At 36.3% G+C, this 23,595-nt stretch overlaps 2 protein-coding genes across 4 annotated transcripts; both read right to left on the bottom strand.

Annotated features, from left to right (window-relative positions):
* Positions 1-1,577: 1,577 nt before the first annotated feature.
* Positions 1,578-11,831, bottom strand: LOC127420427 (cysteine sulfinic acid decarboxylase-like). 3 transcript variants are annotated; one of them, XM_051662709.1, is made up of 14 exons: positions 11,719-11,831; positions 9,321-9,451; positions 9,096-9,222; positions 8,617-8,707; positions 7,110-7,332; positions 6,907-6,986; positions 6,776-6,830; positions 4,739-4,855; positions 4,495-4,559; positions 4,277-4,358; positions 2,551-2,750; positions 2,190-2,241; positions 1,995-2,084; positions 1,578-1,899 (listed from the first exon to the last, which is right to left on the bottom strand). In XM_051662709.1, the coding sequence occupies exons 1-14, from the start codon at positions 11,738-11,740 to the stop codon at positions 1,726-1,728; spliced, it is 1,509 nt and encodes a 502-aa protein (XP_051518669.1). In that variant the 5' UTR covers positions 11,741-11,831; the 3' UTR covers positions 1,578-1,725. The 3 variants fall into 3 exon arrangements, with proteins under 3 accessions (XP_051518669.1, XP_051518670.1, XP_051518668.1); XM_051662710.1 differs by lacking the exon at positions 9,321-9,451 and having other exon boundaries at positions 11,719-11,815; XM_051662708.1 differs by lacking the exon at positions 11,719-11,831 and having other exon boundaries at positions 9,321-9,557.
* A 239-nt stretch (positions 11,832-12,070) lies between these two features.
* LOC127420436 (uncharacterized) lies at positions 12,071-20,075 on the bottom strand. The gene is made up of 4 exons (XM_051662728.1): positions 19,943-20,075; positions 16,346-16,733; positions 15,614-15,670; positions 12,071-15,500 (listed from the first exon to the last, which is right to left on the bottom strand). The coding sequence occupies exons 2-4, from the start codon at positions 16,665-16,667 to the stop codon at positions 15,220-15,222; spliced, it is 660 nt and encodes a 219-aa protein (XP_051518688.1). The 5' UTR covers positions 16,668-16,733; positions 19,943-20,075; the 3' UTR covers positions 12,071-15,219.
* Positions 20,076-23,595: the final 3,520 nt, after the last annotated feature.

Below are 23,595 nucleotides of genomic sequence, written 5' to 3'. Positions count from 1 at the left end.
TTAGTAAGATTAGGGTACAACAGGCTTAAGGCACACTTTAAGGAAAACGTGCTTTTTTTTTACTAGTCAAAAAGTGTATCAGGATTGGAAAAATAAATTAGTTTTTATTGTAATTAAAAAAAAATTATTGATTTTTTATTGATCCTTACAATAAATAAAGAAAAGCAAAACATATATACATAGAATCTAAATTTGTTTTGATTGAATATTGATGGAGCAACATCATTTGTGTGAAAATAAATAGTAACAGAATGTTATTTTGATGAAACACTTGGGGTAAAAGGCCCCCAGGGGGGTTATAGTGAAATCGTTTAAATAAATGGACAATGGTTTTATATATACTTATATAGTTATAGTACTTTTGAGACAGCAAAATGCTTTTTTGAGTAACAAATTAAGATAATACTTTTCAAAATAACCATTTCAGAAATGGTTACCCATTTTCTCTTAATTTAAATCACAGTTGGCATTTTATAACATCTCAATTAGTCTATAAAACAAATGAATCTCCAGTGTGATTGGATCAGTCAATGTGAGCCCACTTTAAACATTCTTCATATAGAATCTATTTATTTTAATAAAAAATAATGTGTTTTATAGTGGCCTTTAGCCCCCGCAACAGGGGGGCTTTTTACCCCAAATACTATCCATTCACTTATTGGACAGTTATTAAAAACTTTTGATTTAATCACCTTGAACAAAACTGAAAATAATAAATAAGTATTTTGTCTAAAAATAAATGTGATAATTTCAGGGATTTTTATTAGCTACATACATTTTCAGCATTTCAAAAATGATTAAATATTAGATAAAATTACCTCAAAATCAAAATTTAGATTAACCCCGTTGTGTCCTACTATTGAGAATGTCACCAAGCTAATTTCCAAAAACAAATGTAATATAAACATACTTAATTCTTAAAGGTTCTATTTTTGTATATTATCTGTATATATATATATATATATATATATATATATATATATGTGTGTGTGTTTGTATTATGATTCTGTTCATTTAGTTTATTTATTTATTTGACCATGCATTCAAATTTCACTACAGATATCAATGAAATAGATGTCCTGAGAAATCACACCTGTCTTAGACAACCTAGGCTCAGTAAACTCTAAAAAGTTGTCAGGGGAGTGGCCCAAACGTAGCCAATCAAAAGCTATTTCTGCCTGCAAATCATTTGTTTGGAGGGTGGAGTTTTGGAGAGAGGGTATGTGGTTGAAGGAGTCTGGCAGAAGTTAGCAAAACAGTTGAAATTACTTATAGCACCTTTAAAGTGACTTTCATACTTGTATAGACCAGAATATTAGATTCATTCAATTTATCAGCCTCTTCAAGAACATATACAGACTTTAACATTTAGCAGAGTATGCACAGATTAAAAGTACAAGTAACACTATATCATCTACCAAGAAAATACTGTATGTACCTACTACCTACCCTACATTGCTCATTTAAAATAAGGATGAATTGACCTTTGCGTATTTTGCCAATTTTCTTGCTGGCATTATCACTGCAGTCAGTACTGTGTGCTGCTTATGAGTAAGTCAAAATGTTATTTCAGAGAGCATTAGTTACCTTTTTTTTTTTTTTCTTTTTTAAAAAGGCCATTTGAAAAGTGGACATAAAAGAACAATGGGACTGTGACACACACACACACACACACACACACACACACACACACACACACACACACAGACTCTACATTCAAACTGATTACAGGTCCTTTCCTAATCTCTCTATCTCATCCAGGACGAAATCCATGTCATTAGTGGTCAGTTGAGGTGAAACAACAACCATTCGGAAGAAGTTGACATATCCATCCATGGGCTGGTAACCCACCATCATTGTTCCATGTTTCATCATTCTCTCTTTGATGACTGGCGCCACCTGGTGGTGTAGATTGGGCATCAAATGGAGACTTTTATGTAACTTAGTTCTCTGTCATAATTTTTGTGGCTGTGTGTACATTAAACAATGCCAACCTTTGATAAACTTTCTTGGTAATCCGCACTGTTCTCCTTTCCTCTCAGACTGGGTGGTATGAACCAGAAGCAAACATTAACAAACTGCCCCTGTTAGTAAAAATATAACTCACATATAAATATATTAAACATGTTTTTAATTTATAATTTCATTTAAACATGCTCACTATTTTTGGCTTGTATACAGAGTATTACCTTACAGACCAGCTGGAAATTCTCTCGTTTCTCCATTTCTTCAACTAAATACCTGGTGCAGACACGAATAAAGAAGAGTGCTGAAAAACACTTACATTTGAACCACTATTGCAGCAATGTATTACTTTATTAATAATATATTGCAATGCATTTAATAAAATACAAAAACAATTGTGTTTCACAAAATGCAACACTTAAAAGAAGCTTGGAAAAACAGAGAATTGTTGTTCTTTTAAACAATAAAAACAACAATTATTATATAATTATAATTGATATATTTATTTCAACAGATATATTTATATTAATAACATATTATTATAATTAGTAATAATATTCATAATTTTCATCATGCATCCAATACCTTGCAAGGGCAAAGGCCTTCTCTACACGTTCTGCAAGTCCATATGCTCCTATTGCCTTCCACATCAACCAGAGTTTCAAACAGTCCACTTTGCGCCCACACTGTATAGACTTGTCTCCTGTGTCCAGACTTGTATCATAAAACTTGTCTTGTTGGAACAAGTAAGTTGCCTTGGCACTGTGACAGTGCATCAGCAAATTCTGTAGATTAAAATAAAATTACAAATCTGTATTGTCTTCATGGGAACAGAAACTGCTTACAGTAGGAAGCCTAAAAGGACAAGTGCACATTTCACTTTTAAACATCTATTCTTATCATTGCAGGCAAGTTAGTAGAGTATATTTATACTGTAGGTAAAAATAGTGCAGGAATTGATTTACATGTAATTGTATTTACATGATTTACATGTAATATGTATATATATACACACACAGTTACATGTAAATCATGTAAATACAATTATATGATTTTATATATATATATATATATATATATATATATATATAAATGTATAAAATGTATTTATTTGGTTTGATCGATTTCAATTTTTTAAATAATTAATCGCACAGTTTTCTGTGATAAATCACGATATATAATGATTAATATAGCTTAATCGCATATAATGTATGACTGTTTTGGAACGTAAGAAAACAGGAATATTTGTGCTAATTTATTTTAACTTGTTAAACAATCCACATTTATCACAGAAATTAATGTGTTATTTTTCCCAGCACTAATAAAAAATGTCACAGATGTATATAACATATATTTTAAAATATTATTTAAATATAACCATATACGATATATGTACATATAATAAATTCCTATATATTTAAATAATATTTTAAAATATACGTTATATACATCTGTGACATATTTTATTAGTGCTGGGAAAAATAACATTAATTTCTGTGATAAATGTGGATTGTTTAACAAGTTACAACTATATATATATATATATATATATATATATATATATATATATATATATATATATATATCGTGATTTATCACAGAAAACTGCAATTAATTATTTAAAAAATTGAAATCGATCAAACCAAATAAATACATTTTATATATATATACAGTATCTATCAGTACATACAGTATATTATATATATACTGTAAAGGTTTTCACTTTATATTACATATATGTAATATACAGTACTTTGCTAAATGTTTAGGCACTTGTGAAAAATGTTGCATAGTGAGACTTTATTCAAAAATTATGCCATAAATAGTTTTCATTTACCAATTAATATCATACAAAGTCCAGTAAATATAAAAAAGCTAAATCAATATTTGACCACCTTTGCCTTTAAAACAGCACCAATTCTCCTAGGTACACCTGGACACAGTTTTTCTTGGTTGTTGGCAGATAGGATGTTCCAAGCTTGGAGAATTTGCCACAGTTATTCTATCTATTTAGGCTGTCTCAATTGCTTCTGTCTCTTCATATAAACCCAGACTGACTCAATATTCAGTGGGGGGCTACGCTTTCTTTTGCAGGGCTCCCTTTTCTTCTATTCTTTTTGGAAAATAAATGTTTGGGAGTCTAAAATATATATTTCCTATTGACACGCTATTCTTGAAACATCTTATGTGCCTGACTTTTGCACAGTACTGTATATATGTAACATATATGCACATGCATGTATTTAACATGTATTTTCTGTCATATATCAGATTTCTGTATGGGAATGCTACATTTCACAAGCTTTCATACCGTGGTATCCCTTAACAAAACAACACTGCACTGCAGGCCAGCTAGAAGCATTTTGTGGGGGTTCCAAGTCACAGAGTTGGCTCTGAATATAAAAACAGAAACATCAAATGATACAGTCAAAGACTGGTCTGTCCTTAAAGAGATGTTGCATAGAATAGGAGTACTATCCAAAACACATTTCCTGGCTTATTCAGCACCATAGTGCACTGAGTTCAAACCTTTCTATCCCAGCGACCAGATGTCTGTGTTTTTTGGAAAACAGCACACTTCCTCCCCAAGCAGCCTGTTAAGGACACAATATGGGATCCAGATTGAAACGAGATTTCCAGATTTGGAAAGAGAGAACATTCTATACATGAACATTGCAATGCAAATTAAATGCAAGCAACAACATAGCACATAGACAACTTGCACAATTACTTTCTGAAAAATTATTACATAAGGAAACTATGCTACACTTACGTCAACATGCATCCACATGTTGTTTCTTTCACTTATGTCAGCAATACTGTTGAGGGGATCAAAGGCACCCTGCACTGTGGTGCCTGCTGTGGCATTGACAAAGAATGGAACAGCATCCTGAAAGACAAAGATTGGTCAAACACAATTAACCACTGACCTTCAGATACTTAAAGGGATAGTTTACCCCAAAATGAAAGTTCTGTCATCATTTCTGACTTTCTCTCTTCCATGGAACACAAAAGAGATATATTGCTGTTCTTTTCCATACAACGAAAGCATACATGCTATAAAAGTTTTTCATATGCGCTATGTGATAGCTTTCAAATCTCATTCACATTTGTACAAATTCAAACTTGAGCATGAAAATGCATCTTGCCAGGTTTGACATCAATAATAAACGGCATTGATCTTGTAAGCGATCGTGAAGTTTGAATATTTGACTGGCGAGAGCTAACTCCAAATCATTGGTCCTCATCCTCATTGACTTGTCTGCTGCTTTTGACACAGTGAACCACCGGATTATCCTGTCCACTCTCTCTGACCTGGGCATCACAGGAACTGCACTGGGATGGTTTGAGTCGTAACTCACAGGCAGATCCTTCAAGGTCACCTGGAGAGGAGAGGCGTCCAAGTCACACCACCTGAACACTGGTGTTCCTCAGGGATCAGTGCTTGGACCCCTCCTCTTTTCGATTTACATTACATAGCTCAGATCGATAATTAAGGCACATGGCTTTTCCTACCACTACTACGCAGATGATATGCAGCTCTATCTGTCATTCCAGCCTGACGACCCCACCATCTCCGCTCGTATCTCTGCCTGTCTCAAGGAAATCTCAGCCTGGATGATGGAATGTCATCTTAAGCTCAACCTGGCCAAGACAGAACTCCACGTGATCCCAGCCAACCCATCTGCTGACCACAACTTCACTTTTCATCTTGGTTCAACTACACTAATGCCAACCAGGACAGTTCGGAACCTGGGAGAGGTGGTAGATGAACAGCTTAACTGCCCACATTACATCAACCGCACGGTCTTGCAGGTTCACGCTTTACAACATCAAGAAAATAAGACCTTTCCTGTCTGTTTATGCTGTACAGCTCCTGGTACAAGCTCTGGTCATCTCAAGACTGGACTACTGTAATGCCCTGTTGGCCAGCCTCCCAGCTAGCACGATCAAGCCACTGCAGATGGTCCAGAACACAGCAGCATGTCTGGTCTTCAATCAGCCAAAGAGGGCTCATGTCACCCCACTATTGATTTCACTCCACTGGTTACCTATAGCTGGCAGCATCAAATTTAATACTTTTACTCTGGCCTTCAGGACAGCCTGTGGAACAGCACCCTCTTATTTCAATTCACTCCTCCAGGTTTATGTCCCAGCTTGCTCTCTGCCGTAAATGAACGAACGGCACTAACTTAATATATAACAATATTAAAAAAATTATAATAATCTTGTCTGTCTCTTTCTTATATGCTAGCTTCTGTACTACTCCTGCCTCTTTGAGAACCTGGCAGTGTGGTACTGCAGATATTTTTGACTCTTGTACGACAAATTGCTTGCTATGTTCCTCATTTGTGAGTCCCTTTGGATAAAAGTATCTGCTAAATGACTAAATGTAAATGTAATATGCAGTGACAGAAACAAGATTTGGGAGCTACAATGGAGGAGACCATTTTCAGTGACTAATGACTTATATTTTGGTCTGTTTCTCACATAAAGCTATCGCATAACTTCAGAAAACTTTATGCACCAGTGTTTTGGACAGCTCTTATAGTGCTTTTTGGTCTTTTTTGGAACTTGATAGCCCCTGGTCACTGTCTGCTTTCATGGTATGGAAAAGAGCAGCATGAACATTCGGCTAAACATTTCCTTTTATGTTTTACAGAAGCCAGAAAGCCATACTGTTTGGGAACGACATGAAAAGCGAAGAAATTATAACAGAATTGTCTTTTTTAAGAAGACTATTCCCTTAATAAATGTCCATAGAATATGTAATGCTTCAATTTACCATTTACAATTTACAATTATTTACTTGGGATTTTGCCTGAACAATTTTTGCTTCCAGGTCTTCTGGTATCATGCTGCCTCTGTGATGGAACAAAGAAACAAAATTAGGAAGTGAAACACTGGTTTGGCAACACACGAGATGAGAACTTCCTGTACCTCTCATCCACTTTTACAAGGAAAACATTCTCCGTCCCGATACCAAGAAAAGCAGCTGCCTTTTTCATGGAGTAATGACTCTGAAAGACAAAAATGACACAACAAAATATGTTGGTTACAATAACTACACAGTAATGTTTTGGTTACATGCCCGAGTGCCCTTTCAAATCTAAGGTAATCACAAGTATCTCTTGTCTCTTCACCTGCTGTGAAGTAAATATGGCCAGTCGTGGTATGGCCCACAAGCCCTGTGTCTTCACTTGGGGGAAGGCCCAGTATCGAGCGATGTTCATGGCGTACATGTTGGACACAGAACCCCCAGGACAGAATATTCCATCACCTTCTGACCATCCAACCAGAGAACGTAGTTTACAAAGCACTTCCTCCTCCATTAAGACAAACACTGGAGCCACTTCATAGGTGTATCTGTAATAACATCCCACTAAGTATGTTGCATATTAATCAGTTGTGATATACACATTTTTTTGTATTATCTCAAAGGTTTTTGGGCACACTAAACCAGTGACTTCGTGCTGTCGTCATATGGTGTCATCTGATAACTGTGTGCTCTTACTGTATGAGTTACTTATTACTATGACAGTAAGTTTTAATGGAACACCTCAGCTTGAAAGTGTAACAGTTTACAGTTTACACTGTATTACATTGATACACTCTATTACATAACAGAATATCAAACCAGTTGCATTTGATGCAAGAAAATATAGCTCAAACACAATTTTTTATGCAAAACAGCATGTTCAACATAAAAAAAAAAAAAACCTTATTTAAAATTAAGACAAAAAACATTTGGACACTTTGAGAAACATCTATAGTTAAAGGAATAGTTCACCATTTGTAGAAGAACATCTCAGCTCTGTAGGTTTATGCAATGCAAGTCAACAGGGTCCAAAACTTTGAAGTTCAAAAAGCATAAAAAGGCAGCATAAAAGTAATCCATATGACTCCACTGGTTAAAGCCATGTCTTCAGAAGCAGTATTATAAGCGTAGGTGAGAAACAGATCAATATTTAAATCATTTTCTTATATAAATCTCCACTTTCAAACAGTTCTTCTTCTTTTATTTTTGGCGATTCACATTCTTCGTGCATATCGCCACCTACTGGGCAAGGAGGAGAATTTTTTTGTAAAAAAGCACTTAAATATTGATCTGTTTCTTACCCACTCCTATCATATCGCTTCTGAAGATGCATATGCATTTAACCACTGGAGTCATATAGATTACTTTTATGCTGCCTTTATATGATTTTTCTATGCTTCACAGTTTTGGACCCTGTTAACTTGGCGTTGTATGGACCTACAGAGCTGAGATATTCTACTTTATATCTTATTTTGAGTTCAGCAGAAGAAAGTCATCCACATCTGAGATAGCATGAGGGTGAGTAAATGATTCATTTTTGGGTGAACTATTCCTTTAATGTGCTGAACTACATACATGGTTCCACCTATATAAACCCTAGGGGAACTGACTTCAGTTGATTCATGACAAAAGTTGGTTTAAAGTATTTAAAAAATGGTTAGAAAAGTTAGATCTGAGAAAAGGTCTAGCATCATTTGTTTTAGCAGATGCCATTTGATTTGATATTTTGTGTCTAATGAAATGACATTCGGACATTTTTAAGTAACCAAATACTTTTTAGGGCCACTGTATATGAACTAGAAATCTTTTGAAATAAGTACATCCACACTTACTGGCTGGTGTTGAGAGTTTCAGTGAGTAGTCGTCCGGTCAGGGCATGGTAATCCACCCCAGCAAACAGTTGGTTGAAGAAATGAGGATGACCTGTGAACAAGAGGTTCAGGAATTGGCTGGAAAAATGTATTGGTTTAAGATTCAACCACTGAAAAACCCATTGATTGACCACTAATCTCAATATGGGAGGGAACATGTCCCCCTTAAAATCTATTATGGTTATGGCACTGGCTTTAGAGTAGATCACCCATTCCAAACAGCATCCTATAAAGCAGTGTTTCCCAGTCCTTGTCCTGGTAATACTTCAACACTACACAATTTGGATGTGTTCCTAATCTGACAAACCTGATTCAAGCTCCAAGACCTGAATTAGGTGTGTCAAAAAAGGGACACATCCAAATTGTGCAGTATTGGGGGCACCCCAGGACCAGAATTGGGAAACCCTGCTATAAAGGAGCAAAGAATAAACCCAACATACAGGTTTTAACGCTGTATCTCGCCACGTCCCGGACCCTCTGCAGTAACTGCTGGTGAGATTCTCCATGTTCTCGGAGCTCCAGGTCCAGAATAGTTCTCAGCTGCTCTGGATCTTTCCACTCGCACACCTGTGATTACAAAGATACACAGTTGGAATTTTGCATTCACAGAATAATCATCTTTTAAGATACAAGATAAGATAAGATAAATTCTCAAAAGACTTGACCTTCTCCTTTATGTCAGTGCCCTTGTGAAGTATCTCCTCCATAATCACTTGGAAAGCCTCAGTAAGGAACAGCTTCCCATCTGAGTCATACAAGTTTGATTCTTCCAGGTGGACATGGCCATTCATATATTCTATCGGATTCATATAATGTGACATCTCTTATAAAATAACGCAATAATTGACTTAAAGGGATAGTTCACCCAAAAATGAAATTCTCTGATTATTTACTCACACTCGTGCCATCCCAGATTTGTATGACTTTCTTTCTTCTGCTGAACACAGACAAAGATTTTTTGAAGAATATTTTGGCTCTACTGGTCCATACAATGCAAGTGAATGGGTAACAACATTTTAAAGCTCCAAAAAGCACATAAAGGCAGCGTAAAAGTAATCTATGTCTCCAGTGGTTAAATCCATGTCTTCGGAAGAAATATGATTGGTGTGGGTGAGAAACAGATCAATCCTTTTGTACTATAAATGTTCCTCTCTGCCCAGTAGGTGGCGATATGCACGAAGAATGCGAATTGCCAAAAACAAAAGGAAGAATTTTGAAAGTGAAGTTGAAAGTGGAGATTGATTGTAAAAAAGGACTTAAATATTGATCTCACCCGCACCAATCATATTGCTTCTGAAGATGTGGATTTAACCACTTAAGTCTTATTGATTACTTTTATGCTGCCTTTATGTGCTTTTTGGGGCTTCAGACATTTGGTACTCATTCACTTGCATTGTGAGGACCTACAGAGATGAAACATTCTTCTAAAATCTTCATTTGTGTTCAGAAGAAGAAAGAAAGTCATACACATCTGGGATGGCATGAGGAGGAGTAAATTATGAGAGAATTTTCATTTTTGGTTGAACTAACCCTTAAATTAGGGTACAATAAAATGTGGTCCAAAGTTTTTATAAAACAGCGGCAACAGCAATATGATCTTTTTCACATGTATTAACAAAATAATGGAGTGTCTATTTACACTAAGTGCAAATAGCCCATCTTGTTGGTAGAGGCTATATTTACACTACCTCCGCCCACCACTGCTCAGAACAACCTCAAGACAGCCAGGACAGATTTATTTGGGGTCAACTGCTGATCAAATGAAGGCGGGCATATTTGAATTTTTCGCGATGGGACAGAGACATTAAACTGGTTAACATGTTAAACATATAGTGGATTAAGGGATTGGATAACTAAGCTATCCTAAACTATTTTACGACAAACTGCGCCCACATGCGCAGCTGCAGTAGCTCTGGGTGTAACGACAGTATGTGTATGTGATGTCATGTTGGAGATCCCGGTTCGAATCCCACTTCTTGACATACTTCTTCCCATGTCTCACTCTTAATATTTCCTATAATATTACTTATAGTAATAAAAGAGAGTACTCACAGTGATTTGGTCACACTGAAGGTTAGGGAGTTGAGAGAAGGATTTGATCCGGATAAAATTAACCATGGTTTTACTGTAGTTGTATTGTTGTATTGTGGTTACTATGATTTCACTTGAAAAATACCATGGTGATACTATGGTTAGGCTACTGTAGTAAAACCATGGTTCATTTTTGTAAGGTAGGGTTAATAAAATGCTGCAGTGATGCCATTATACTGTATGTTAGTATTTAAACAGGGGTGTAAGAGTATCTGCCACTATTTGGACTAGAGTGCAAATAGCATATAACGCTATTTGCTACTTTGTGCAAAGAGGATGCTTTTTGTTGCTTTTTACACTTAGTGCAACCTCTGCCAATAACTGTATTTCGTTTATTAGCAAAACTGTAACGTAGCGGTCGCAGGCTCATCCAATCAGAATATAAAGTCGGAGGTATGCGATCATAATAATAATAATAATGAGCATTATAAATTCCAAGGCAACATTCGCAAAAGTTTGAGGTTACGTCATCTACGCCCCAAATTCTTTGGTATCATATGGAAATAGCTATTACACCAAAGAGGAAAATTGCTCCCTCTAAGATTTAGCTGAAACATGCAAACATCTGAATCAAACATTCTAATGAAGAAACTCGTTTGTTGATGCACAACTTGTTTCGAACGTTCTTTGCTTTTGGATATCCAGTTGAAATCGATAAAAACGCTCAAGCAGGGTTGCACGTTGCGAATCCTGCAACTTATGTAATGCATTATATACAATGCATTCTTTGTCTATCAAGCCTCGATTGTTCCTCATATTCGAAAATGTTCCACTCCCAACCCCCAAATGATTTTTGCTGCTTCTAAATAGGGTGAAACTGTTTGCACGCGCACAATAGTCATACAGTGTGTTACATCATCATCAGACCCAAAAATGCACGATTCAGCAAATATTTACAAACTAGTGAATTCAAAAAGTTGTTAAAAACGTTATGCATGCATCCAAAAGGAACTATAGCGATAGTCATCTCACCTTTAGGAACGGACGAAGTCATTGTGATGCTTAATTTCCTTTCTGCTCAAGACATGAAAACTCTAGCTTTTCTAATGTAAGGATACCTCCAGACCCCAGTGGTAAAATGTAGGATGTAGCCTTCATATATGTGCTTACGCACAGCTTCGTCATTCAACTGCCTAATTGGATTAGAGTGATATGGGTGTGTCAACATATATCAATCGTTAACTCAAAAACAGCTTTCTAAATAACCGGGAGATATGAAAAGGTATCTGTTGCACATCTTTACATAATATCATTATTTAAAGCATGGCTTCATAGAGGTTTAATTGCATCAGAATGCTCTTGTTCCATTGATTTTTCCTGCTGCACAATTGTTGGATGGTTACTGATAGAGTCCTGCATCTTTTTTCACAAAGTGGTACAGACGTAATAACTGTTGACATGTGGTAATATTCTGATATGCACATAAGCAACCAATAGGAATGATCAATACAACAAACCAATGTATATGCACATAATGGCTCACACATTCATTCATTTAGATAATGCATGTTGGAAAACAGAGGTACAACGTTCATCATCTTCTCAACTCTACAGTGTTGTTCTAAGTTCACATTTCACTCTGTGAGTTTGCTGATGAAAGAAAGATACATCCCTCCATGTTTGTCTGATTGTGCAATGAGCCTAAACACACTCACTCACAAGATGAGATGGGGTCACAGGGTTCAAAAAGGCTCAAGTTCCTGGACCAATAGCAATCTGACATCTCAAAGAAAAATGGTTTTCTTTAAGAAAAATTAACTTCATAAGCAAATGTTTTGGAATGATATGTTAGGCTAGGCATTTTGGTCATGTTATCTTCATTTGAAAACATTTAGCATGTTGGATATTACATTTCGAAAGTTAATATATCAGCACCAATGGTCCTATTCCATCTATTGGAAGAAATAACTTTAAACCAAAATTTATATTTCAATATTGTGACAACTGTACTGGACAATAAAGGCAATGGGAAAAAATGAGAGAAGGGGGAATTTATCATCAACATCAGAAAAGGATCTCCAGGAGCTGTATTTTTATATGCTCCAGCCTATAAAACAATAAATACAAGATTGTAAATCTGCCAAATATCTAAATTATATAATAAAATCTAACAAAAGCGTAACTGGATAACATCAAACCTCTTCACCACAATGACAATAATTAACCATTTAATTATCCTCATTTATTTATTTACCTTTCTTTTTTTACTTAAAAAGTATCCCATCACCAGAAGCATGATTGATGAGTATTTACAAAACAAAAATGACATTCAGAAGTACAAAAAATGGCAAAATGAACATTGCAATCAAGTTATATGAAATGAATTCAACAAATTGGATCCAATAAATTTAAGCATGATAACATTGAAAAATGTTTTATAATCCCAAAGAAAAAAAAAAAAATTAAAAAAAATCCATGAAGTCTGGCAAGACTAGATGATGTTAAATGACAAGCATGTACAATGGAATTGTACAAAGCTCCGCCTCCAAACCTATCACCTGCTTGGCAGGCAAAACAAGGGTGAACACGGGTGAAACACCAGGGTGAAAATTGCATCAGGGTGAAACAACGTGATACTTGCCGAGAGAGTGCAAAGGTCGCCATAACGTTGCCAGATAGCGGTCTCTAATGGAGTCTTTTTAAACGTCCCTCATAAACATAGGCCTTACTTATCTGCTCATGGAATCAGTTCAAGTTTTAAGACTTAGATAAAAGCTTTCACATTTGATTATTTAAAAAAAGGAAATGCAATGCTTTGTAGAATATTTAATAGCTAGTCAGTTGGAATGCTAAGGTACAGATGAGCTCAGCTCACTTGGAATAGTTATTTAAAATAGCATTACCGATCAAGACCAAATGCACAGCGCAAACAGATCTGAAAAGTAGGAATGTTACGTTGTGTCAGTTGATCTCACATGAAACCATAACACAAAAACAATCAGGTAATAATGCCATAAAGGAATAAAACACTGAAACCAAACAAATAAAAAAATCCATGCAGTACAGTTTAGCAAAATTCAAACAGTCAATTCAGTCCTGCCCCTTTAAAAAAATATATTTGTGCATTACAAAATTAAAATAGTCAGAATTTAAGCATATTTTCTAATAACCTGATAGCTTTGCACATCAAAAAATTTGAAATACCCGCTTGATACTTTAGCTTGTTGCATTTGAGCGTTTCCCTTTTGTTTCAAGCTACTTTATACATCCTCTTTACTAAAACAAACAAAAAACAACAGTAAAATTAGTAAACATTCTTCTTTATACCTGACTTATAAAGAAGGTATAACTCCCTCTAGTGGAATGCTTGCATGTCTGTGCATGCGAAGTGCTACTTAAATTAAAAGAATATTCCTGGTTCAATACAAGTTAAGCTCAATCGACAGCATTTGTGGCATAATGTCGATTAACACAAAAATGAATGTTGACTTTTCCATCTTTTTCTTAAAAAAAAAAAAAAAAATCTGGGTTAGTGAGGCACTTATAATGGAAGAGATGGGGCCCAATCCATAAATGTTAAAATACTCACTGTTTCAAAAGTAACCAAATCAACAAACTCATTGATTTTAGTGTAGTAAAATAGCATACTAACCTTTTCTGTATAAAGTTATATTCAATTTTACTACTTCGCTGCAAACAAATTTACAGCTTAAATAATATACAAGTTTTAACATAAGAATTAACGTAAGTGTTTTATAAAATTATAAGCTTAACATTTCTGCCTTTAACCCTTCAAGCTCTGAAGGTGTTAATAAAGATTACTTGTTTTGGTGGCATGCCCAAAATTAAAGGCTTATTACTCTACAAGAAAAAAACAAAAAACAAAGAGGGTCAATTTTTTTGGTATCATTTTAAAGAAAACGTTTCAAACTTTTTAATTATATAGATTATGATAAATTATGAGACTCTCAGCCTAAGAAACTGATAAAAAAAAAAAAAAAAACTTCACTTCCAAAAGCCGATTCCAATTCCAAAAGCCTCTCCAAATAAAGAAAACATAATAATTGCACATGGCTATTTGATCAGTTTGATGTTTTTACTGATTACAATACTACATACAGTGCAAAATTATTCAATTATTAAATTGGAACACTTCTGATTTTTCTGCAAATTTCAAAGCACTTGATCAGTTTTGGTCATAATGCCTACATGCATTGTAAAGTACAGCTTCTAAGTTTTAAAACGATACCTATTGTGTTGGTCAATACTGTAGTTATTTATATTTTTATCATTATTTTTTTCTCTGCAGGCCTGCCAGCGGCTCAGCTTACAAGGTTAAACCCTCCCAAAATTGGCCCCATTCCATTCCATTGTAAATGCCTCACTGTAACCTTGATTTTTTATTTGTTTTTTAAAGAAAACAAGGGACGAGTCAAAATAATTTTTTGTAATAATCAACATTATGCCACAAATGCTGTTGATTGTGCTTAACTTGAACCCGGAATATTCCTTGAATTAATGTTCTCAGGGGGCTCAACTGTTTTCCAGCAAGATACTGATATTACGAGGGTCTATGCAGTTCTCCTCCTGGGTTAAAAGGGAATAGAGGTGGGCTGCTGTGGCCCTGTCCCTCTCGCGGATGCTCCATCGTCGCAGCATGGCGAAAACCCGCTCGATGTGCAGCTTGTTATCTTCCTCTATCTGCTGAAGAGTGGTGGTGCTCATATCCAGTGCCATAATGCCCACCTCCCTCCAGTTCTTCCCAATATAGCGGGCCACCTTCATCATCTCTCTCTCTGTCACCATCCTGGAGTCTATGGGGGAGAAAGTTATGGAAAGTTACAAAAAGTTACAAAAAGCAAAAGTGATGCAGCAGTTCGGCTTTTATAACAGATGCAAATGTGAGTTGTGTTTGTATATGACTCACTGGTTATGCATGACTGCTCGTTTTCCAGCATCTCCAGCTTCCTCTTTGCTGTCGTCTCTGATAAAGACAACACAGTTCCCAAAAATATTATTACTAGAATTAAGATTAAGTTTCAAGTTTAAGTTTTTTCCCCATATGCAACAAGTACAAAAGTACATTGGAATTCTTGATGGCGCTCTACTCAACAGTACCAAATATTTAAAGCATAAATATATATGATAAATAAAATGAACACAATTAAAAACCAATTTTAAATAACCAATACACCCTATAGCTCCTGTATACTATGTGCAAATAAATGAAATAATTACACAATTTAAATTATATGACTAAATTATAGATTATGCATATTATAAAGATTGAAGGCAAAGAAAGTTGTCACACTGTTACTTAAAATAAAGACATTTCACTCTATTTCTCACCATATACAAAACTACAGTATTCACAATAAAACTGCTTTATCATTGGGAGTAAAAATGTCCTAATTTTTTGTGCATTTTTTTAATGATATATATCTTAGTAATATATATTATTATTTTTGTAATTTATTTTTTTAGTTTTTTTCTATTAAGACAAACATTGTCAAAGATAATACAAATTCAGATATATCTTGCTTTATTAGACAAAATGATTGCCATAATAAATAATTAGAACATTATATTTTTAATAGAGCACCTGTATTGACCAAACTTTGGATGTGTATGCTTTACAATGATCATTGCGAGATCATACCTGTGGTTTTTTGTGTCTTTCGTTTCTTGATTTGCACCGTTTGAAGAAATTTTAGATCAGGAAAAGTCTCTTGCATGTCTTGTCTTCTCAGCAACCTCAGAAAACTCAGGGCACGTTTGTTGTCGCAAATCACATAATCCAGGATATCCCGTACCTGCCTTGATCGTATGTTAAGGTCTTTGATGTTGTTGTACTCATTATTGGACAATATGCCAAGAGAATGGCAATGCAGTATCAATAAGTCTGGATCTTCCTTCAGAGCATCCATTAGTTTTGGCTTGAATCTCAGAATGATGTTGGTGCCATCTACTGGTCCATCCATTGCCTCTTATCCTCGGTTATGGATATGAAATTTTCTTTAAAATGGGTTTGAAACCAAAGATTCAGGCTGTAACAAAATTGAATTAGAAACAAAATTTAAATATAAAACTTCATAAAAACAGTGTGACGTTTCTCAACCTTCACTGAACTGGACTGTGATATATGGTGGGTGTTGAATGAAACAACATCTCTAAACTGAACAAACTGGTTTATATTCGCATTAGCATATGGCATCACCTTTCACATGTCAAAGCACTTATTTACATGTCAAATAAAGTCTCAACATCCACACTGACTAAATAATTTGAAATGAAGAGCACCTCAGGTGGTCAATATTATGCATTACAAGCTTTGCATTCATTTAATTAAAGATACCACATGTACAGTTTTGACACACTATATTGCCAAAAGTATTCGCTCATCTGCCTTTAGACGCATATGAACTTAAGTGACATCCCATTCTTAATCCATAGGGTTTAATATGACGTCGGCCCACCCTTTGCAGCTATAACAGCTTCAACTCTTCTGGAAAGGCTTTCCACAAGGTTTAGGAGTGTGTTTATGGGAATTTTTGACCATTCTTCCAGAAGCGCATTTGTGAGGTCAGACACTGATGTTGGATGAGAAGGCCTGGCTCGCAGTCTTCGCTCTAATTCATCCCAAAGGTGCTCTATCGGGTTGAGGTCAGGACTCTGTGCAGGCCAGTCAAGTTCTTCCACACCAAACTCGCTCATCCATGTCTTTATGGACCTTGCTTTGTGCACTGGTGCGCAGTCATGTTGGAACAGGAAGGGGCCATCCCCAAACTGTTCCCACAATGTTGGGAGCATGGAATTGTCCAAAATCTCTTGGTATGCTGAAGCATTCAGAGTTCCTTTCACTGGAACTAAGGGGCCAAGCCCAGCTCCTGAAAAACAACCCCACACCATAATCCCCCCTCCACCAAACTTCACAGCTGGCACAATGCAGTCAGACAAGTACCGTTCTCCTGGCAACCGCCAAACCCAGACTCGTCCATCAGACTGCCAGATGGAGAAGCGTGATTCGTCACTCCAGAGAACACGTCTCCACTGCTCTGGAGTCCAGTGGCGGTGTGCTTTACACCACTGCATCCGACGCTTTGCATTGCACTTGGTGATGTATGGCTTGGATGCAGCTGCTCGGCCATGGAAACCCATTCCATGAAGCTCTCTATGCACTGTTCTTGAGCTAATCTGAAGGCCACATGAACTTTGGAGGTCTGTAGCGATTGACTCTGCAGAAAGTTGGCGACCTCTGAGCACTATGCGCCTCAGCATCCGCTGACCCCGCTCTGTCATTTTACGTGGCCTACCACTTCGTGGCTGAGTTGCTGTCATTCCCAATCACTTCCACTTTGTTATAATACCACTGACAGTTGACTGTGGAATATTTAGTAGCGAGGAAATTTCACGACTGGACTTGTTGCACAGGTGGCATCCTATCACAGTACCACGCTGGAATTCACTGAGCTCCTGAGAGCGGCCCATTCTTTCACAAATGTTTGTAGAAGCAGTCTGCATGCCTAGGTGCTTCATTTTATACACCTATGGCCATGGAAGTGATTGGAACACCTGAATTCAATTATTTGGATGGGTGAGCGAATACTTTTGGCAATATAGTGTATATTAAACACTGAACATTTCTAAACCAAAGAGCATGACTCAAACAAGTGGTGAGAAAAGATAGTCTGAAGAATAATCAACACATGCACTCCATCACTTATGGAGCTGAGCTACAGGAAGAGTGTTCTCTTTATGTACAACAAACTCACTGAGCACTTTATTAGGAACACTATGGTCTTCTGCTATTGTAGCCCATCTGCCTCAAGGTTTGACATGTGCATGTGCATTCTGAGATGCTATTCTGCTCACTATAATTGTACAGGGTGGTTATCTGAGTTACCGTAGCCTTTCTGTCAGCTCCAACCAGTCTAGCCATTTTCCGTTGACCTCTCTCATCAACAAGGCCTTTCTGTCCGCAGAACTGCCGCTCACTTGATGTTTTTTGTTTTTGGCACAAATCCCAGGAGATCAGCAGTTACGGAAATACTCAAACCAGCCCATCTGGCACCAACAATCATGCCACGGTCCAAATCACCGTGATCACATTTTTCCCCATTCTGATGGTTGATGTGAACATTTACTGAAGCTCCTGACCAGTATCTGCATGATTTTATGCATTGCACTGCTGCCACACGATTGGCTGATTAGATAAGCGCATGTATATGTAGGTGTACAGGTGTTCCTAATAAAGTGCTCAGTGAGTGTATTATGCCTATGTTAGGAATGGAATACTATACTGTGTACTGCATACTGTGCAGTATACACTGTATTCTGCTTACTATTATTATTATTTTTATTAGACAGTTTAAGAGGTATGCAGCATCTAATAATAAATGTTCAAAGCAGTATGCAACTACATTGTTGTCATGTGTCCTCATTACATTTTCATCCAATTTTATATACAAATAAAAGTCTTAATTCTTTTTAGTTGCATTACAAGTGAGTTTATAGGTTGTTTACTGTATTTTGGGGCAAATGTAGTAGGCCATCTGGATGTTACATGCATACAGACAATACTGCAGAAATAGTACGAGTAGTATGCCATTGCATCCCATTGGCAAGAAATAGTTTTATAAGAAATTGCAGGTGCTTTGTTATCAGACATAAAATTATGAATTATCTGTACCTGTTCTGATCACAACCCCCAGATGATACTGTAATTCTGATATCAGGTCTATTAATAGTTTACAATTGTGTACAGTCTGTCTTTAGATCATACATGTGGGGACTTTCCACAGTGCAGTGCTTCACTACTACAGAAGCATCTCTGTTTACTTCCACAAAACACTATCACATAGATTGTATTATATCAGCAAGAGTGTTTGGCTTCTTTGCACAACGCTCATAGAATACACTGACCCATTTTCAAGTTCATTGTTACACATCGATCGTTTGACTTGCATTTATTGTATCTCGATTAGAGCTGCAAGAAGAAAAAGCGCGAAACGGAAAAAGAACAAAGAGATTCTAAATTCATCTGTTGATGTGCTCGCGCGCTCACTTCCGATTCGTTTCCGTTTAACAATTATAAGAATTCTCTTTATTGAATATATATATATCTGTTACTGTGACGTAGAAACGTAAAGGTTACAATGCAACGCGTGTTTTTAACTAGAAAGCACCAAACGAAAGTACCTTACACGTACATGAAAGAAACAATATTTTCTGTTTGATAAATGTAAATGTTGTTTACCTCAGTTTGATGGAGGGAAATTTTTGATTCCTCATTCGCACCACATCCGTGAGTAGTAATGTGATATTGATATACTGTGTCTGCCCCCGCCTGGACAGAGAATGCAATAAAATACAACTTGTTTAGTAGGTCATACCATTTCAGTATCAACAACAACTCCTAAGTGCCCCTCCCTCCCCCTCTTTACAACATTTCCATATTCAAGAGACTTGACATGCTGAACTTGAACTCTGAGATTGGCCCATGATTCTGTGATGACTTCTGAAAAATAAGTCATGAATGAGGGATTCTGCTCTAGACTAACATGCTGATATGGCAGTAATTGACAGTAAGCTATGAAGACATTCAACTTTTCACTTGTGACATGTTCACATGTCAACCTTCTATGGAAAAACGTTGCTTTACACTTTTCTACCCTGCAAATAGGCTAGCTATAGTCAATATATGACAAAACTGATCAGGTGTAAGAAAGGAGCAATATAATAATATTTGAGAGTAATTTTTTTGTTGTATAAATGAGGAAGAGAGGCTACAGTATGCGGGGAAATCACAAATGAAAGCCACTTTTGTATTTCCTGTTTTTATTAGTGGTATTTGATACATCCGTTCTTTTTTAATAGGGCCTGGTGCTAAATAAATATGAGGAAGAGGGCCTACAGTATGCAGGGAAATCACAAATGAAAGCCACTTTTGTATTTCCCGTTTTTATTAGTCATATTTGATACGTCCATTCTTTTTTAATAGGGCCTGGTGCTAGATTTTTATATGGGCTATACCATAGAGCGTGGGTTTTTTTAGGATTGTTTTTAGTACAATGACAATATAAAAGGCAATATTTTTGTTTTTTAAAAAGTTTTGGAAACTTGTTTTAATTTTAACCCTTAATCGCTGTTCGGGTCATTTTTGACCCGAATCATTTTTATTTTGTTAATAAAAATGGTTTCTCTCATCTGAGTGAGGCAAGGCTTGGGGATTATTCCTATGATTGCCATCTGAAAACACAAAAAAAATTGGATTGATTCGATGAGTGGTTGTAAAAAAAAGTTTAAAAAGTGCAACACTCATCAAGTTCAGGTGAAATTTGACCCATCATAGGAAATGAATGGGTGAGACTATAACACACACACACACACACACACACACACACATATATATATATATATATATATATATATATATATATATATATATATATATATATATATATATATATAACCCTCACAAAAAACGTTCTGCATTTTTACAGTTTCAATAAAACATAATTTTGTATGTTTTTTAAGCGATTTGAATTATAGGGACATTAGAAATGTCCTCATAAACCACATTTATAGCATAATACCCTTGTAATTATCAGTTTGTAACCAAAAAAAGTCCTCGTAAACCACTTAAACCTGCCCACACACACACACACACACACACACTCACACACACACACACACATACACACACACAGGTTTGTTTGACTATACTGAGTTGAGTTTGAGATTTATTGTCATTTAACCATATGCAGATGCAACACAGTTAAATGAGATATTGTTTCTCACTGACCACAGTGCATACATAAAACAGAAACTTTTTTTTTTTTTTTTAGTGTTTTATCTATACACATTGAAAACAATGAAACAAGGAGACATGGTCAGATTTGGACATATATACTGATTACACTTTAAAACATTATGATGCATCATCAAGAAATACTTTTAAAGTAGTGTTCAAGTGTTCCAGAACATAGCAGCAATTTCGGTTTATAGTCTTTTCAACTGACATTAGTGTGTTCGTGTATGTATGTGTAGGTGTGCGGATGTGCATAGTTACTTTTATCAGCTCCAGATTGCCCGCAGTACCTCTAATGTACCTCTACCTCTAGTGTTGTGATCTAACGCATTGCAGTTTCCGTACCAGACAGTGATGCCGCTGTTACGAACACTTTCGATGGTGCACCCCTGTAGAATGTTGTTAAGATAAGCGTCATTGCTGGTTCGTTGTTTAGTGCATTGAATCGTGCATAAAATACATTCAGCGCATCTGGAAGGGAGACATCGTTGTCACAGGCCTGTTGCAGTGGCTTATAGCCAGTGATGGCCTGAATGCCCTTCCATAAGCGCCTTGCATCTTTGGTGTCTGAGAAATGGCAGTTTATTTTATTTTTTTTGGCATACAATCGTTTTGCTTCCTTGATACCATGGGATCCCCTTATCTAACCCTTTCCCTAACCTCAACCGTGAGTGGAAGTGACGCCCCCTTTTGGAGTTGATGCAACCCCCTTTGCCTCTACTGGAGTAACTCCGCCCTCTTTTGGAGATCCCGCCCCTATTTGGAGATCTCCAGCCTGCAGCTATAACTATTTGAATTTAGGAGCCTTTTTTTTTAATTTATTTAATAACTAATGAGGACATTTGGCCCTTATAACACACATACCAAACATACCACACAGGCCTAAGTCTAACCCCTGTGTGACAAATTTTATGCTAGAATTGTAATGTTTACTGTTTGAAATAAATGATAGGTAACAAAATTATTACTCTGTCTTTTTCTTTATAAATCACAGTCAGATTTGACTGTATAGCAGCATGGTCAGGTTTGACCGCATGTTGAGGCATCGTTGCAAAATCTGACACTTCAGCACAAGTACAGCACAAAATGCTACAATTTAAAAAATAATTGTTTTTATAATGTCTAAATATACAGTATATCCATTGCATAACTTGTAATAATATCAGAAATTAAGTTTTTTACAACACTGGGTTATAGAGATAAGCCAAATCATAGACCACTGAGGCCATCTACTGGTTATAATTGTTATTTCATGTAATTGTTATTTTATCTGATGGCACCAATGTCTTAGATATTTTTATATTTTGACTATTTTTTTATTTTTTTAGTTCTGATGTTCACTTTTATAGAAGAGAACATAAAATGTGCTTATTTTATATGAAAATAAATGGAGTAATTTAAAAATTTAGAGGTTATAAAAACATAAAATCCCAAAAACATTTGATATTTCGGATCAAATTTGACTCAAACATTAAAACTGCAAATCTCTAATGAACAGTTATTTCAATATCAAACTTACTATTTTTTCATACACAGTATAAATGGGTCTCTTGAGAATTTATAGCTGCCTGAATATTTAATGAAGGGGGTCCCTTACTAGGGGATCATCATATTTGAGGGTCCTTGGCAACAAAAAGTTTGAAAATCCCTGCCATAAAGGTCCTCAGTGGGCCCCCCCTTCATTACCGGACCCAGGACAATATTTCATAAATGTAATATCCAAATTACAGGGGGCCTGGGTAGCTCAGCGAGTATTGACGCTAACTACCACCCCTGGAGTCGCGAGTTCGAATCCAGGGTGTGCTGAGTGACTCCAGCCAGGTCTCCTAAGCAATCAAATTGGCCCGGTTGTTAGGGAGGGTAGAGTCACATGGGTGAAATCCTTGTGGTCACTATAATGTGTGGTTCTCGCTCTCGGTGGGGCACGTGGTGAGTTGTGCATGGATGCCGCGGAGAATAGCGTGGGCCTCCACATGCGCTACGTCTCCACGGTAACTCGCTCAACAAGCCACGCGATAAGACGTGCAGATTGACGGTCTCAGACAAGGAGGCAACTGAGATTTGTCCTCTGCCACCACGAGGATTTACAGTGCATTGGG

This window comes from Myxocyprinus asiaticus, chromosome 29 (assembly GCF_019703515.2).
Source record: "Myxocyprinus asiaticus isolate MX2 ecotype Aquarium Trade chromosome 29, UBuf_Myxa_2, whole genome shotgun sequence".
NCBI lineage: Eukaryota > Metazoa > Chordata > Actinopteri > Cypriniformes > Catostomidae > Myxocyprinus > Myxocyprinus asiaticus.
The sequence above is the reverse complement of the archived record's forward strand: the minus strand, read 5'-3'. Positions and strand labels throughout refer to the sequence as shown.